General features: G+C 41.6%; 1 protein-coding gene across 11 annotated transcripts in view; it reads left to right on the top strand.

Moving 5' to 3' along the window:
• Positions 1–12,569, top strand: part of FNIP2 (folliculin interacting protein 2) — a 124,345-nt gene that overhangs the window by 86,962 nt on the left and 24,814 nt on the right. For 10 of the 11 annotated variants that reach the window (XR_012129597.1, XM_036992948.2, XM_036992946.2 and 7 more), the window contains 2 exons: positions 1,748–1,894; positions 2,012–2,181. Coding sequence is in view for 10 of the 11 variants with exons in the window: in XM_036992948.2 (XP_036848843.2) it covers positions 1,748–1,894; positions 2,012–2,181 (317 nt within the window). In the remaining variant the exon portion in view is untranslated. The remainder of the gene's footprint in view (positions 1–1,747; positions 1,895–2,011; positions 2,182–12,569) is intronic. The other variant, XM_073232532.1, reaches the window with a different exon arrangement.

The raw sequence follows: 12,569 nt of genomic DNA, 5'->3' as shown, positions 1-12,569 counted from the left end.
AATGGTGACGAAATAGTGTTAGTGTTTGGAGACATTCGTTGCAGCAGATGAATCCCAGTTCCCTGTGACTATAACTTGTCATTGCCACCTGACCCAGCAAATACTGGTCTTTGCCAAGGTAGAATTCTGTTGTGTCTCCATTCTTTTAGGCACACAGCTAGAAAATCAAGTCAGAATATGTTTCATCTATCTTGATTTGGAAAGAGTGGATATGTTTTAAATTTAAAGAAACCAGCAGAGATGCTAAGCTAAGTTAGTGTTCTTTTAGGAAGAACACTTGTGAGTCATGTAGACTGGAGGAGAGCCCTCGCTACCAGGCACTGGGAGACCTGCATTATCATCCTGACCATATCATTCAGTGTTTGTATGTCTTGTACCAGTAACTTAATGTCTCTAGGCCTCAGTTTCTTAATCTGTAACATGCTAGAACTAGACTGGTCAGTTTCCCTAGTAGCTTAGAGTTCTGTTGGTCCATATAAAAAATTTAGTATATAGTACAGTGAAGAAGGTCATTTTGTCATTTTTCATCTGAAATGAATAAGGTGCTTTGGGTTAGACAACTGAAGCACTAACTAGAAATTGGGAGAATTGAGTTGCTTCTGGTCACATTTTTATTGTAGCATATACTTCTTTCTTCATTTCTTTACTATAAAAATGTACATACATTCTGACACAGGCATTTTAAAAATAAATTGTTTTAAAAATGAGCATTTTGTGAGAACCCTCCTATACTGCTGATGGGAATGTAAACTGGTACAGCCATTGTGGAAAGCAATATGGAGGTTCCTCAAAAAACTTAAAGTAGAAATACAATTTGATCCAGGAATTCCATTCCTAGGAATTTACCCAAAGAAAATAAGATCCCTAATTCAAAAAGGTATATGCACCCTTATCTTTATCACTGCACTGTTTGTAATAGCCAAGATATGGAAGCAACCTAAGTGTCCATCAGTAGATAAATGGATAAAGAAAGTGTGGTACATAAACAAAATGGAATATTATTCAGCCATAAAAAGAAATCCTCCCATTTGCCACAACAAATGTGGATGGATCTAGATGGTATTATGCTCTGTGAAATAAGCCAGGCAGAGACAGACAATACCAAATGATGTCACTTATTTGTGGATTACAAAAACTAAGCAAAACAGAAGGAACAAAATAGCAGTAGACTCATAGACCCCGAGAAGAGACTAGTGGTTACCAAGGCGGAGGAGTTGGGGAGGTGGGGGGGCAGGTAGGGGGAAGGGGATGAAGGGGCACAGTGATTTGTTGGTCACAGGGACAATAGCACAGCACAGAGAATACAGTTAATGATTCTGTAACATCTTACTATGCTGATGGACCCCCACACTGGAGGGGGTGAGGACTTGATAATATGGGTAAATGTTGAACCATTGTGTTGTGTATTTGAAAACAACATAAGATTGTATATTGATGATACTTTAATTTTTAAATATGAGTATTTTGTATCAAAAGTTGGTGTACCTTTTATGTAAAGAGTCTCTATCACAGCTCCTCAACTATGCCATTGTGAAAAAGCAACAATAAATGATACATAAATGAGTGAGCATGGCTGTGTTCCAATAAAATTTTATTTACAAAAACGGTGGCAGTCAGATTTGGTCTGTGGGTCACAGTTTGCTGACCCCTCTTTTATATACTGCTTGAATCCCTTAAGGTATATATAGATCCAGAGATTATCCAAAATCATATTTGTGACCATTTTGTGTCTCTCTCTTTTCTATAGAGGGACTATTTGGAACTTATATTCTGTTCCCAGGATAGCTGAACCCGTATGGCTTACTATGATGTCCAGTACTTTGGAAAAAACCCAGCTCTGCCAGCGCTTTCTCAAGGAGTTTACATTTCTGATAGAACAGATCAACAAAAACCAGTAAGCTTCATTCTCGGGCATGTTGCATGCAAATTCCATGACCAATGTACATGTTGCGTATGACATGCCTCTTTCTGCATTGACTCACCTGGCTGTATTTTCTTCCATTTCTCCAAGGTTTTTTGCTGCCTTACTGACTGCAGTGTTAACCTACCACCTGGCCTGGGTACCGACCGTCATGCCTGTTGATCACCCTCCCATTAAAGCCTTCTCAGAGAAACGCACCTCTCAGTCAGTGAATACGCTGGCCAAAACACATCCATATAATCCTCTCTGGGCACAGCTGGGTTAGTACCTAACTTGACTTTTCAGAGACTCTATGAGAGGGAATAGGGAAAATACTAGAATTTATCACTGATAACTGGCAATTCAGGGTTACCGTTGGGCCGTCGGGCAATAGGAGACTGACCCACAGATTCCACTCGTAAGGCCTCCACCTTCCTTTCCTTGCGTGCTAGCAGCTTTGTTCTGCTCCTGTAAAGCAGTGCAGGTAAGCTGTTCTCCCGTGCCACAGTGGCCCTCCTCCCTAGAGCAGCCCTCGGAACCTTGGTGTCACGGACCTCTGAACAGGCAATTTCCTGCCGGTGAGCGGGGGGTGGGGAACACCATCTGTGCCTCGTAAGATGTTAAGCGTCATACTGGCCCCATCACTGCATAGCTGCCAATTGTGCTGATCAAAAATGTCTGCAGACATTGCTGAGTGTTCCCTGTGGGACAAGACACCCCCTGGCTGAGAACCACTGCTCTAGAGGATGTACTGAATAAGAGAAAAAAAGAGAAGATAGACAGCAGCACACTGTGATGTCACCTTTTTAATTTTAGCTTAAGTCAGAAACCTTGTCTTTATACTGCTTCCTTATGATTAGTTGGTAGCATTTATTTCCCCAAAGCTTTGTCCTTAGGCATGGCATAGGGATCTGATGCCCTGGCATAGCTGGTTATAGAGTTTGGGACTTGTAAGACCAGATTGCATATTTGGGCTCCCATGGAAGAGAGGTGTATGCTAGGACCTTCTCACTCATCAGACATTCACTGACAAGGTGAAATTCGCATGCTCACTCTGCTCCAGACCCTATGCTGCATGCCAGGGATGCGGAGATGAGTAACATAGGCTGCTCAGCCTCAGGAAGCAAACTGCCTAGTGGAAGAGGCAGATTTGTATTCAGACTATTTCAAAGCATTTCAAAACATCCTGATCTCTCCTCTGATAGGAGAGAGAGAGTATAGTGTAGTGCCTAAGAGCATGGGCACCAGAGCTGGATGGCACAGGTCAGATCCAGTCTCCATGGGCCATGACTTTGCTTCTCTGCACCTCAGTTTCTTTATCTGTAAAACAGGCTGATAATGGCTCATGGTTGCTATGGGAATGAAACTGTTATATAAAGCACTTTTGTTATTGATTCTGCTGATGAGAATATTAATATTAGAGGGGTATTGAAATAGACAGTGAGGGGTTGGAGGGGATTCTCAAGGAAGGCTTCCTTAAGGAAATGTTAAATGGCATTTTCTAGGAAAAGAGACTGGAGAAAATCACTCTTATCTGAGAAAATACCTGTGAAAGATGACACTGTGAGCCAAGCACTGTTTTTAAGTGCTTTTTACACATTTAAATTAATTAGTTTCTCATTCCAGACCTATCACTGTTGTTTCCACATTATGGATGAAAAAGATGTCTTGCCCTGTGCCCTGGGTCATGAGATGTGTAGGGAAAGCACACATGTCTCACAGTTAGGGAGGTAATAGGTGCATGCTAAAGGGATTGACCGAAGAGTTCATGGGTGTTAAAAATGAATTTAACACAACCAGTGGGTGCTGACCCCAGAAAACTCAGAGCATGCTGACACACCCTGGGTTACACAGTTCTTCTTGGGGAAGGCAGGGCATTATTTTTCTTTTTCTTTTTTATTTTGGTATTATTAATCTACAATTACATGAAGAACATTATGTTTACTAGTCTCCCCCCTTCACCAAGTCCCCCCCACATACCCCTTCACAGTCACTGTCTATCAGCATAGTAAGATGCTATAAAATCACTACTTGTCTTCTCTGTGTTCTAGAGCCCACCCCATACCCCCTCACACACATTATACATGCTAATTGTAATGCCCCCTTCCTTTTTCCCAGCCCTTATCCCTCCCTCCCCATCCATCCTCCCCAGTCCCTTTCCCTTTGGTAACCGTTAGTCCACTCTTGGGTTCTGTTGTTCCTTCAGTTTTTTATTTGTTCTTATACTCCACAGATGAGTGAAATCATTTGGTACTTGTCTTTCTCTGCCTGGCTTATTTCACTGAGCATAATACCCTCTAGCTCCATCCATGTTGTTGCAAATGGTAGGATTTGTTTTCCTCTTTTGACTGAATAATATTTCGTTGTGTATATGTACCACATCTTCTTTATCCATTCATCTACTGATGGACACTTTGGTTGCTTCCATTTCTTGGCTATTGTAAATAGTGCTGCAATAAACATAGGAGTGCATATGTCTTTTTCTAACTGGGCTGCTGCATTCTTATGGTAAATTCCTAGGAGTGGAATTCCTGGGTCAAATGGTTTTTCTATTTTAAGCATTTTGAGGAACCTCCATACTGCTTTCCACAATGGTTGAACTAATTTACATTCCCACCAACAGTATAGGAGGGTTCCCCTTTCTCCACAGCCTCCCCAACATTTGTTGTTGTTTTACTTTTGGATGTTGGCCATCCTAACTGGTGTGAGGTGATATCTCATTGTGGTTTTAATTTGCATTTCTCTGATGACAGGTGATGTGGAGCATCTTTTCATGTGTCTGTTGGCCATCTGAATTTCTTCTTTGGAGAACTGTCTGTTCAGCTCCTCTGCCCATTTTTTAATTGGATTATTTCCTTTTTTTTGTTGAGGTGTGTGAGCTCTTTATATATTTTGGATGTCAATCCATTATCGGATCTGTCATTTATTAATATATTCACCCATTCTGTAGGATACCTTTTTGTTCTATTCATGGTGTCCTTTGCTGTACAGAAGCTTTTCAGCTTGATATAGTCCCACTTGTTCATTTTTGCTTTTGTTTCCCTTGCCCGGGAGATATGTTCATGAAGAAGTCACTCTTGTTTATGTCTAAGAGATTTTTGCCTATGTTTTTTTCTAAGAGTTTTATGGTTTCTTGACTTACATTCAGGTCTTTGATCCATTTGGAGTTTACTTTTGTGTATGGGCTTAGACAGTGATCCAGTTTCATGCTCTTACATGTAGCTGTCCAGTTTTACCAGCACCATCTGTTGAAGAGACTTGTCATTTCCCCATTGTTTGTCCATGGCTTCTTTATCATATATTAATTGACCATATATGTTTGGCTTAATGTCTGGAGTCTCCATTCTGTTCCACTGGTCTGTGGCTCTGTTCTTGTGCCAGTACCAAATTGTCTTGATTACTGTGGCTTTGTAGTAGAGCTTGAAGTTGGGGAGTGAGATCCCCCCCACTTTATTTTTCCTTCTCAGGATTGCTTTGGCTATTCGGGGTCTTTTGTGGTTCCATATGAATTTTTGAACTATTTATTCCAGTTCATTGAAGAATGCTGTTGATAATTTGATAGGGACTGCATCTAATCTGTATATTGCTTTGGGCAGGATGGCCATTTTGACAATATTAATTCTTCCTAGCCACGAGCATGGGATGAGTTTCCATTTGTTAGTGACCTCTTTAATTTCTCTTAAGAGTGTCTTATAGTTTTCAGGGTATAGGTCTTTCACTTCCTTGGTTAGGTTTATTCCTAGGTATTTTATTCTTTTTGATGCTATTGTGAATGGAATTGTCTTCCGGATTTCTCTTTCTATTAGTTTATTGTTAGTGTATAGGAAAGCCACAGATTTCTGTGTGTTAATTTTGTATCCTGAAACTTTGCTGAATTCTGATATTAGTTCTAGTAGTTTTGGAGTGGAGTCTTTAGGGTTTTTTATGTACAATATCATGTCATCTGCAAATAGTGACAGTTTAACTTCTTCTTCACCAGTCTGGATTCCTTGTGTTTCTTTGCTTTGTCTAATTGCTGTGGCTAGGACATCCAGTAATATGTTGAATAACAGTGGGGAGAGTGGGCATCCCTGTCTTGTTCCCGATCTCAGAGGAAAAGCTTTCAGCTTCTCGCTGTTCAGTATGATGTTGGCTGTGCGTCTATCATATATGGCCTTTATTATCTAGAGGTACTTGCCCTCTATGCCCATTTTGATGAGTTTTTATCATGAATGGATGTTGAATTTTGTCAAATGCTTTTTCAGCATCTATGGAGATTATCAAGTGGTTTTTGTCCTTTTTGTTGATGTGGTGGATGATGTTGATGGATTTTCAAATGTAGTACCATCCTTGCATCCCTGGGATGAATCCCACTTGATCATGGTGTATGATCCTTTTGATGTATTTTTTAATTCGGTTTGCTAATATTTTGTTGAGTATTTTTGCATCTATGTTCATAAGGGATATTGGTCTGTAGTTTTCTTTTCTGTTGGGGTCTTAGCCTGGTTTTGGTATTAGGGGGATGTTGGCTTCATAGAATGAATTTGGGAGTATTCCCTCCTCTTCTATTTTTGGGAAAACTTTAAGGAGAATGGGTATTATGTCTTCTCCGTATGTCTGATAAAATTCCGAGGTAAATCCATCTGCCCTGGAGGTTTTTTTTCTTGGGTAGTTTTTTGATTACTGATTCAATTCCGTTGCTGGTAATTGGTCTGTTTAGATTTTTTGTTTATTTCTGGGTCAGTCTTGGAAGGTTGTATTTTTCTAGGAAGTTGTCCATTTCTCCTAGGTTTTCCAGCTTGTTAGCATATAGGTTCTGTGGGGTCTGTCATGATTTTTCCTTTCTCGTTTCTGATTCTGTTGATGTGTGTTGAATCTCTTTTTCTCTTAATAAGTCTGGCTAGAGGCTTATCTATTTTGTTTATTTTCTTGAAGAACCAGCTCTTGGTTTCATTGATTTTTTCTATTGTTTTATTCTTCTCAATTTTATTTATTTATTCTCTGATCTGTATTATGTCCCTCCTTCTGCTGACCTTAGGCCTCAGTTGTTCTTTTTCCAATTTCAATAATTGTGACATTAGACTATTCATTTGGGATTGTTCTTCCTTCTTTAAATATGCCTGGATTGCTATATACTTTCCTCTGAAGACTGCTTTTGCTGCGTCCCCCAGAAGTTGGGGCTTTGTGTTGTTGTTGTCATTTGTTTCCATATATTGCTGGATCTCCATTTTAATTTGGTTGTTGATCCATTGATTATTTAGGAGCCTGTTGTTAAGCCTCCATGTGTTTGTGAGCCTTTTTGCTTTCTTTGTACAATTTATTTCTAGTTTTATATCTTTGTGGTCTGAAAAGTTGGTTGGTAGGATTTCAATCTTTTGGAATTTACTGAGGCTCTTTTTGTGGCCCAGTATATGGTCTATTCTGGAGAATGTTCCATGTGCACTTGAGAAGAATGTGTATCCTGTTGCTTTTGGATGTAGAGTTCTATAGATGTCTATTAGGTCCATCTGTTCTAGTGTGTTGTTCAGTGCCTCTGTATCCTTACTTATTTTCTGTCTGGTGGATCTATCCTTTGGAGTGAGTGGTGTGTTGAAGTCTCCCAAAATGAATGCATTGCATTCTATTTCCTCCTTTAATTCTGTTAGTATTTGTTTCACATATGTTGGTTCTCCTGTATTGGGTGCATATATATTTATAATGGTTATATCCTCTTGTTGGACTGAGCCTTTTATCAGTATGTAATGTCCTTCTTTATCTCTTGTTACTTTCTTTGTTTTGAAGTCTATTTTGTCTGATACTAGTACTGCAACACCTGCTTTCTTCTCCCTGTTGTTTGCATGAAATATCTTTTTCCATCCCTTGACTTTTAATCTGTGCATGTCGTTGGGTTTGAGTTGAGTCTCTTGTAAGCAGCATATAGATGGGTCTTGCTTTTTTATCCATTCTCTTACTCTGTGTCTTTTGATTGGTGCATTCAGTACATTTACATTTAGGGTCATTTTTGAAAGATATGTACTTATTGCCATTGCAGGCTTTAAGTTTGTGGTTACCAAAGATTCAAGATTAGCTTCTTTACTATCTTACTGTCTAACTTAACTTGCTTATTGAGCTATTATAAACACTGTCTGATGATTCTTTATTTCTCTCCCGTCTTATTCCTCCTCATCCATTCTTCATATGTTCGGTGTTTTGTTCTGTGCTCTTTTTAGGAGTGCTCCCATCTAGAGCAGTCCCTCTAAAATATCCTGTAGAGGTGGTTTGTGGGAGGCAAATTCCCTCAACTTTTGCTTGTCCGGGAATTGTTTAATATCTCCTTCATATTTAAGTGATAATCATGCTAGATACAGTATCCTTGGTTCAAGGCCCTTCTGTTTCATTGCATTAAATATATCATGCCATTCTCTTCTGGCCTGTAAGGTTCTGTTGAGAAGTCTGATGATAGCCTGATGGGTTTTCCTTTGTAGGTGAGCTTTTTCTCTCTCTGGCTGCTTTAACACTCTGTCCTTGTCCTTGATCTTTGCCATTTTAATTATTATGTGTCTTGGTGTTGTCCTCTTTGGGTCCCTTCTGTTGGGAGTTCTGTGTGCTTCTGTGGTCTGAGCAACTATTTCCTCCCCCAGTTTGTGGAAGTTTTCAGCAATTATTTCTTCAAAGACATTTTCTATCCCTTTTTCTCTCTCTTCTTCTTCTGGTACCTCTATAATGTGGATATTGTTCCTTTTGGGTTGGTCACACAGTTCTCTTAATATTGTTTCATTTCTGGAGATTCTTTTATCTCTCTGCATCAGCTTCTATGCATTCCCGTTCTCTGGTTTCTGTTCCATTAATGGCCTCTTGCATCCCATCCATTCTGCTTCTAAGTTCTTCCAGAGATTGTTTTATTTCTGTAGTCTCCCTCTGTACTTGTTCCTTTAGCTCTTGCATATTTCTCTGCAGATCCATCAGCATGTTTATGATTTTTATTTTGAATTCTTTTTCAGGGAGACTGGTTAGGTCTGTCTCTGCAGATACTCTCTCATGGGTTGTCTGGACTATTTTGGACTGGATAAAGTCTTCTGCCTTTTCATGGTGATAGCAATGGCTATAGGCAGGTTGCAGGTGTGTCAGCTGGGATAAGAAAGTCCTTTCCTGCTTGCGGGATGCCTTGCCCTTCTGCGCTGCCTGTGTCAGTTACCCGCACTCCTGGAGCAGCCCCTATGCTGCTGTGGGCGGGGTCTCCATCAGAGCAGCGCAGAGGCCTGCGGGGAGTTGCAGGCATGCCGGGTGCGCTCCTCCACAATAGCGGCACCCCTGCCAGGCAGCTGTGTGCCAGCATCAGCCTTTAGGTCTGGCCCAGGCAGCTCTGCATCGGGCTGGGATTCCAGTCAGCTGCTGGGAGTGAGGCTGCTCCTGTGCTGCTCCTTTGTTGCCACCACCGCTGGCTCCCATGGGCCGCTCCCAGGCCCCTCTGGCGCCGCCACCACCAGTATGCAAAGGCCACTCCTGGGCCACTTGGTCACTGCCTCCGCGGGCTTGTGCGGGCCTCTCCCAGGCCCTTCTGGTGCCATGGTCGCCGTCGTGCACAGGCCACTACTGGGCCGCTCAGTCACCACTGCGGCGGGCTCGCACAGGCCGCTCCTGGTCCCCTCTGTCATCGCCACCCCCAGCACACTCTGCTGCTCACCCACTATTGGGCCTGTGTGTCGGGGTCCGCGCCAGTTGGGGGAACGACTGGCAGGCTGCTTAATGCCGTGAGGGGCTTCAGAGCTGCACCACTGCCCAGAGGATTAGGGTGCCTAAAGTTCCCCAGGATTCCCAGCTGCTGGCTAAGTGTGTCGGGATGACTTCGTACAGCTGTGGGGTCCTTGTCTCTTTAAGACTTGCAAAAAGCACTCTCTTTTCTTTTGTCTCAGGGGCGCCAGTTGTGGGGACCTGCCCACAGGTTTTGCTTTTCTGTTTCTCTAATATCCAGCACCCCCTGCACTATGTAACTGTGCTCTGGGTGTGGATTTCTAGAGCTGGTTGTTTAGCAGTCCTGGGCTTTCACTCCCTCCCTGTTCTGACTCCTTTTTTCCCGCCGGGTTCTGGGGTAGGGGGGCATTCGGGTCCCACCAGACCGCGGCTTGAATCTTAGCCCCTTCGTGTGATGTGAGTTCTCACAGATGTAGATGTAGCCTGGCTGTTGTACTGTATCTACTGGTGTCTCTTTTAGGAATAGTTGTATTTTTTGTATTTTCATAAATATATATGTTTTGGGAAGGAGATTTCCACTAAACTACCCATGCCGCCATCTTGGCTCTGCCTATTTTTCTTTTTATAGAGCAGTAGTCATGAGAAAATGTAGTATCAGGTCATGAAGGGAAGGGAGCTGGATATTAAGGAAACATGGTGTTTAATGCTGCTGGGTCACCCATTTAAAAACAATGATAGTGTGCATTTAATTAGATACACGCATTTATAATTAGACATGCTTCCTATTTGAAATTTAGCTAACTGAGAGCCATTAATTCCATGTTCACAATACAAGGTAAAGTGCCTTCCTATGGGCTCAGTCCTTTTCCAAAGGAAAACAGGTATTATTGAAAGTCTCCGATCCTCCCCTTCCCCATGCAATCCAGCAGGGCTCTGGCTACGGACAGGGGTGGTGTGAGGAGGGGCTGAGGCCCAGACACACAGTCATGTGATAGCGTCATAACACCCAGTGTAAGTGGTGGTTGAGTTTCCAGCATTATAGAAAATCGAGGGGCTTCAATAATTTGACAAAGGAAACACTTTCAATTATAATTACTTTCATTAAATATTTATCAAGTCACAGTAAATGAGAAAATATAAATTGCCAGGAATATACAGTGATGCAGGTGTAGTTTTAACTCAGGTTACTAAGTACTAGAAAAGATTCTATCTTGAATTATTTCAAAGGCGTATCTGAATCTTGCCAGGATGTACATCACCACTGGGCCCACATCTTCCTGTCTCCTGGGCATTCCAAGGAAGGGGGGAGAAGCTGGAAGCAACCAGCCCTTGAGGCCATTCCCACTCCCACGGGCTCTCCCTCCAGGGACCCAGCCGTTGCCTCTGCCTAATGCACATGCTGTACACAAGGGCTTTCCAGTGAGGATCACCACCCATTGGTGGGTTGTAGAAGCATTTAAGTGGGTCAAAAAAGCATTCAAAAGGTGCAAATAGAATAGAAAATATCAGAGTGATGCATACATATTTTGTAAAATATTTGTTTCCAGGGGTTTGTGAGGTTGCAGTATAAAATGTATTTCTTTCTTGGGTTGTGTCTGTGACATTGGAAAGTAAAGTCTGAAATTTCTTCATTATTTTCCCCCTAGAAGTTTAAATTTTATTTTTCAGAATCCAGTGGAATTAGAGTACAAATCAAAAAATGATGAGAAGAGTCCTACCTCCTCAGAAATTAAACAATCCTTTTAAATAACCCGAAGCCAAACAGTACGTCATAAGAGAAATTAGAAAATAGTTTGAACTAAGTGACAATAAGGTTATAATAAATGACACTGTGTAGGACTGGGGGAACTTCAGAGCTACGCTGGCTGAGCAGCCGGTAGCCCAGGCGTGGCAGCCCCTCCGGACGCTCAGCTCTCTCCTGGTCTCCGTTTGCCCCTTTGTGCTTCCGTGTCCCCACCTCTCTCACTTGTCTCGTTGTCATCCTCTCTACTCTGCTTCTCAGTTCTCTTTCCTCACCTTATTCTCCCTCTTTCTTATTCTTTGTCCTCCTCTTCATTTCTGTTTCTGTTTCTGTTTTATACCATTTCCCTTTCCCTTGATACCTTTTTCTTTCCCTCCCCTTCTGCCTTGCTCTGCATGTGTCGCCCAGTCTGCTATTCTCACCCATCACCCTCTGCGTCTCCCTTCACCTCTTGCCCCCATCTCTGTGCTTCCCTCCTCCTTCCTGGATCATTTCTGTCCCCCTTGCTGTGCTCTCCTCGGCTCCTTCCCCTCACTCACCTCCTGCCGCTCTGTGCACCGGCTGCTACGGGGCACTCTCCGTGACCACTCTCTGTGTCACCTGTAAGTGAACACTCTTTTTACCCCTTCCTTTTTCTTCTTTCTCCCATTTCCTATCTTTCTTTAAGTTTATAGATGTGTCTTAAATTGTGTTTATTTTAAAACACAGAACATCATGTTTCCTGTCTTAACTGTGCCTAAGCATACAGCACAACGGTGGTGAGTTTACTTACTTTCACTCTGCAACCTCTTCTTTCTTATGCAAAATTATACTCAGGAAAACAAAGGAACCTACTTTAAAATTAGTAGCTTTGCAAGTCCAGGACTCAAACAATTGCCTTTAAGTTCAAGATCTACTATATCTTTAATATTATTTAATAATGCATCATTTTATGTAGTTTGGCCTTATTTCCACACACATTGCTCTTCATAGTTTACATAGTTTAAGTTATTATAAATTGTATTTTTAATAGCTTTCCTTGTTTTACATTTTCCCATTTATTATGAAAATGTACAATACCAAAAGCTAAATGCATTGCTAAAAAATAATATTGACATGTTGAGTGCCCTTTCTTTTGTGTTTTTTTTACTAGATTGCAGATAGGTAATGCTTGTATTCTTTATTACCATTAAGACTGATTTAACATAATATCTCATGAATTCCTGAAATGACTGTGATACCCTGCAGCAGTTTTGTTAAACAGAAGTACTTGAACATCAGACTACAGCCCTGAGTTAC

Source organism: Manis javanica, chromosome 3 (assembly GCF_040802235.1).
Source record: "Manis javanica isolate MJ-LG chromosome 3, MJ_LKY, whole genome shotgun sequence".
In the NCBI taxonomy this organism is placed as follows: Eukaryota; Metazoa; Chordata; class Mammalia; order Pholidota; family Manidae; genus Manis; species Manis javanica.
The sequence above is the reverse complement of the archived record's forward strand: the minus strand, read 5'-3'. Positions and strand labels throughout refer to the sequence as shown.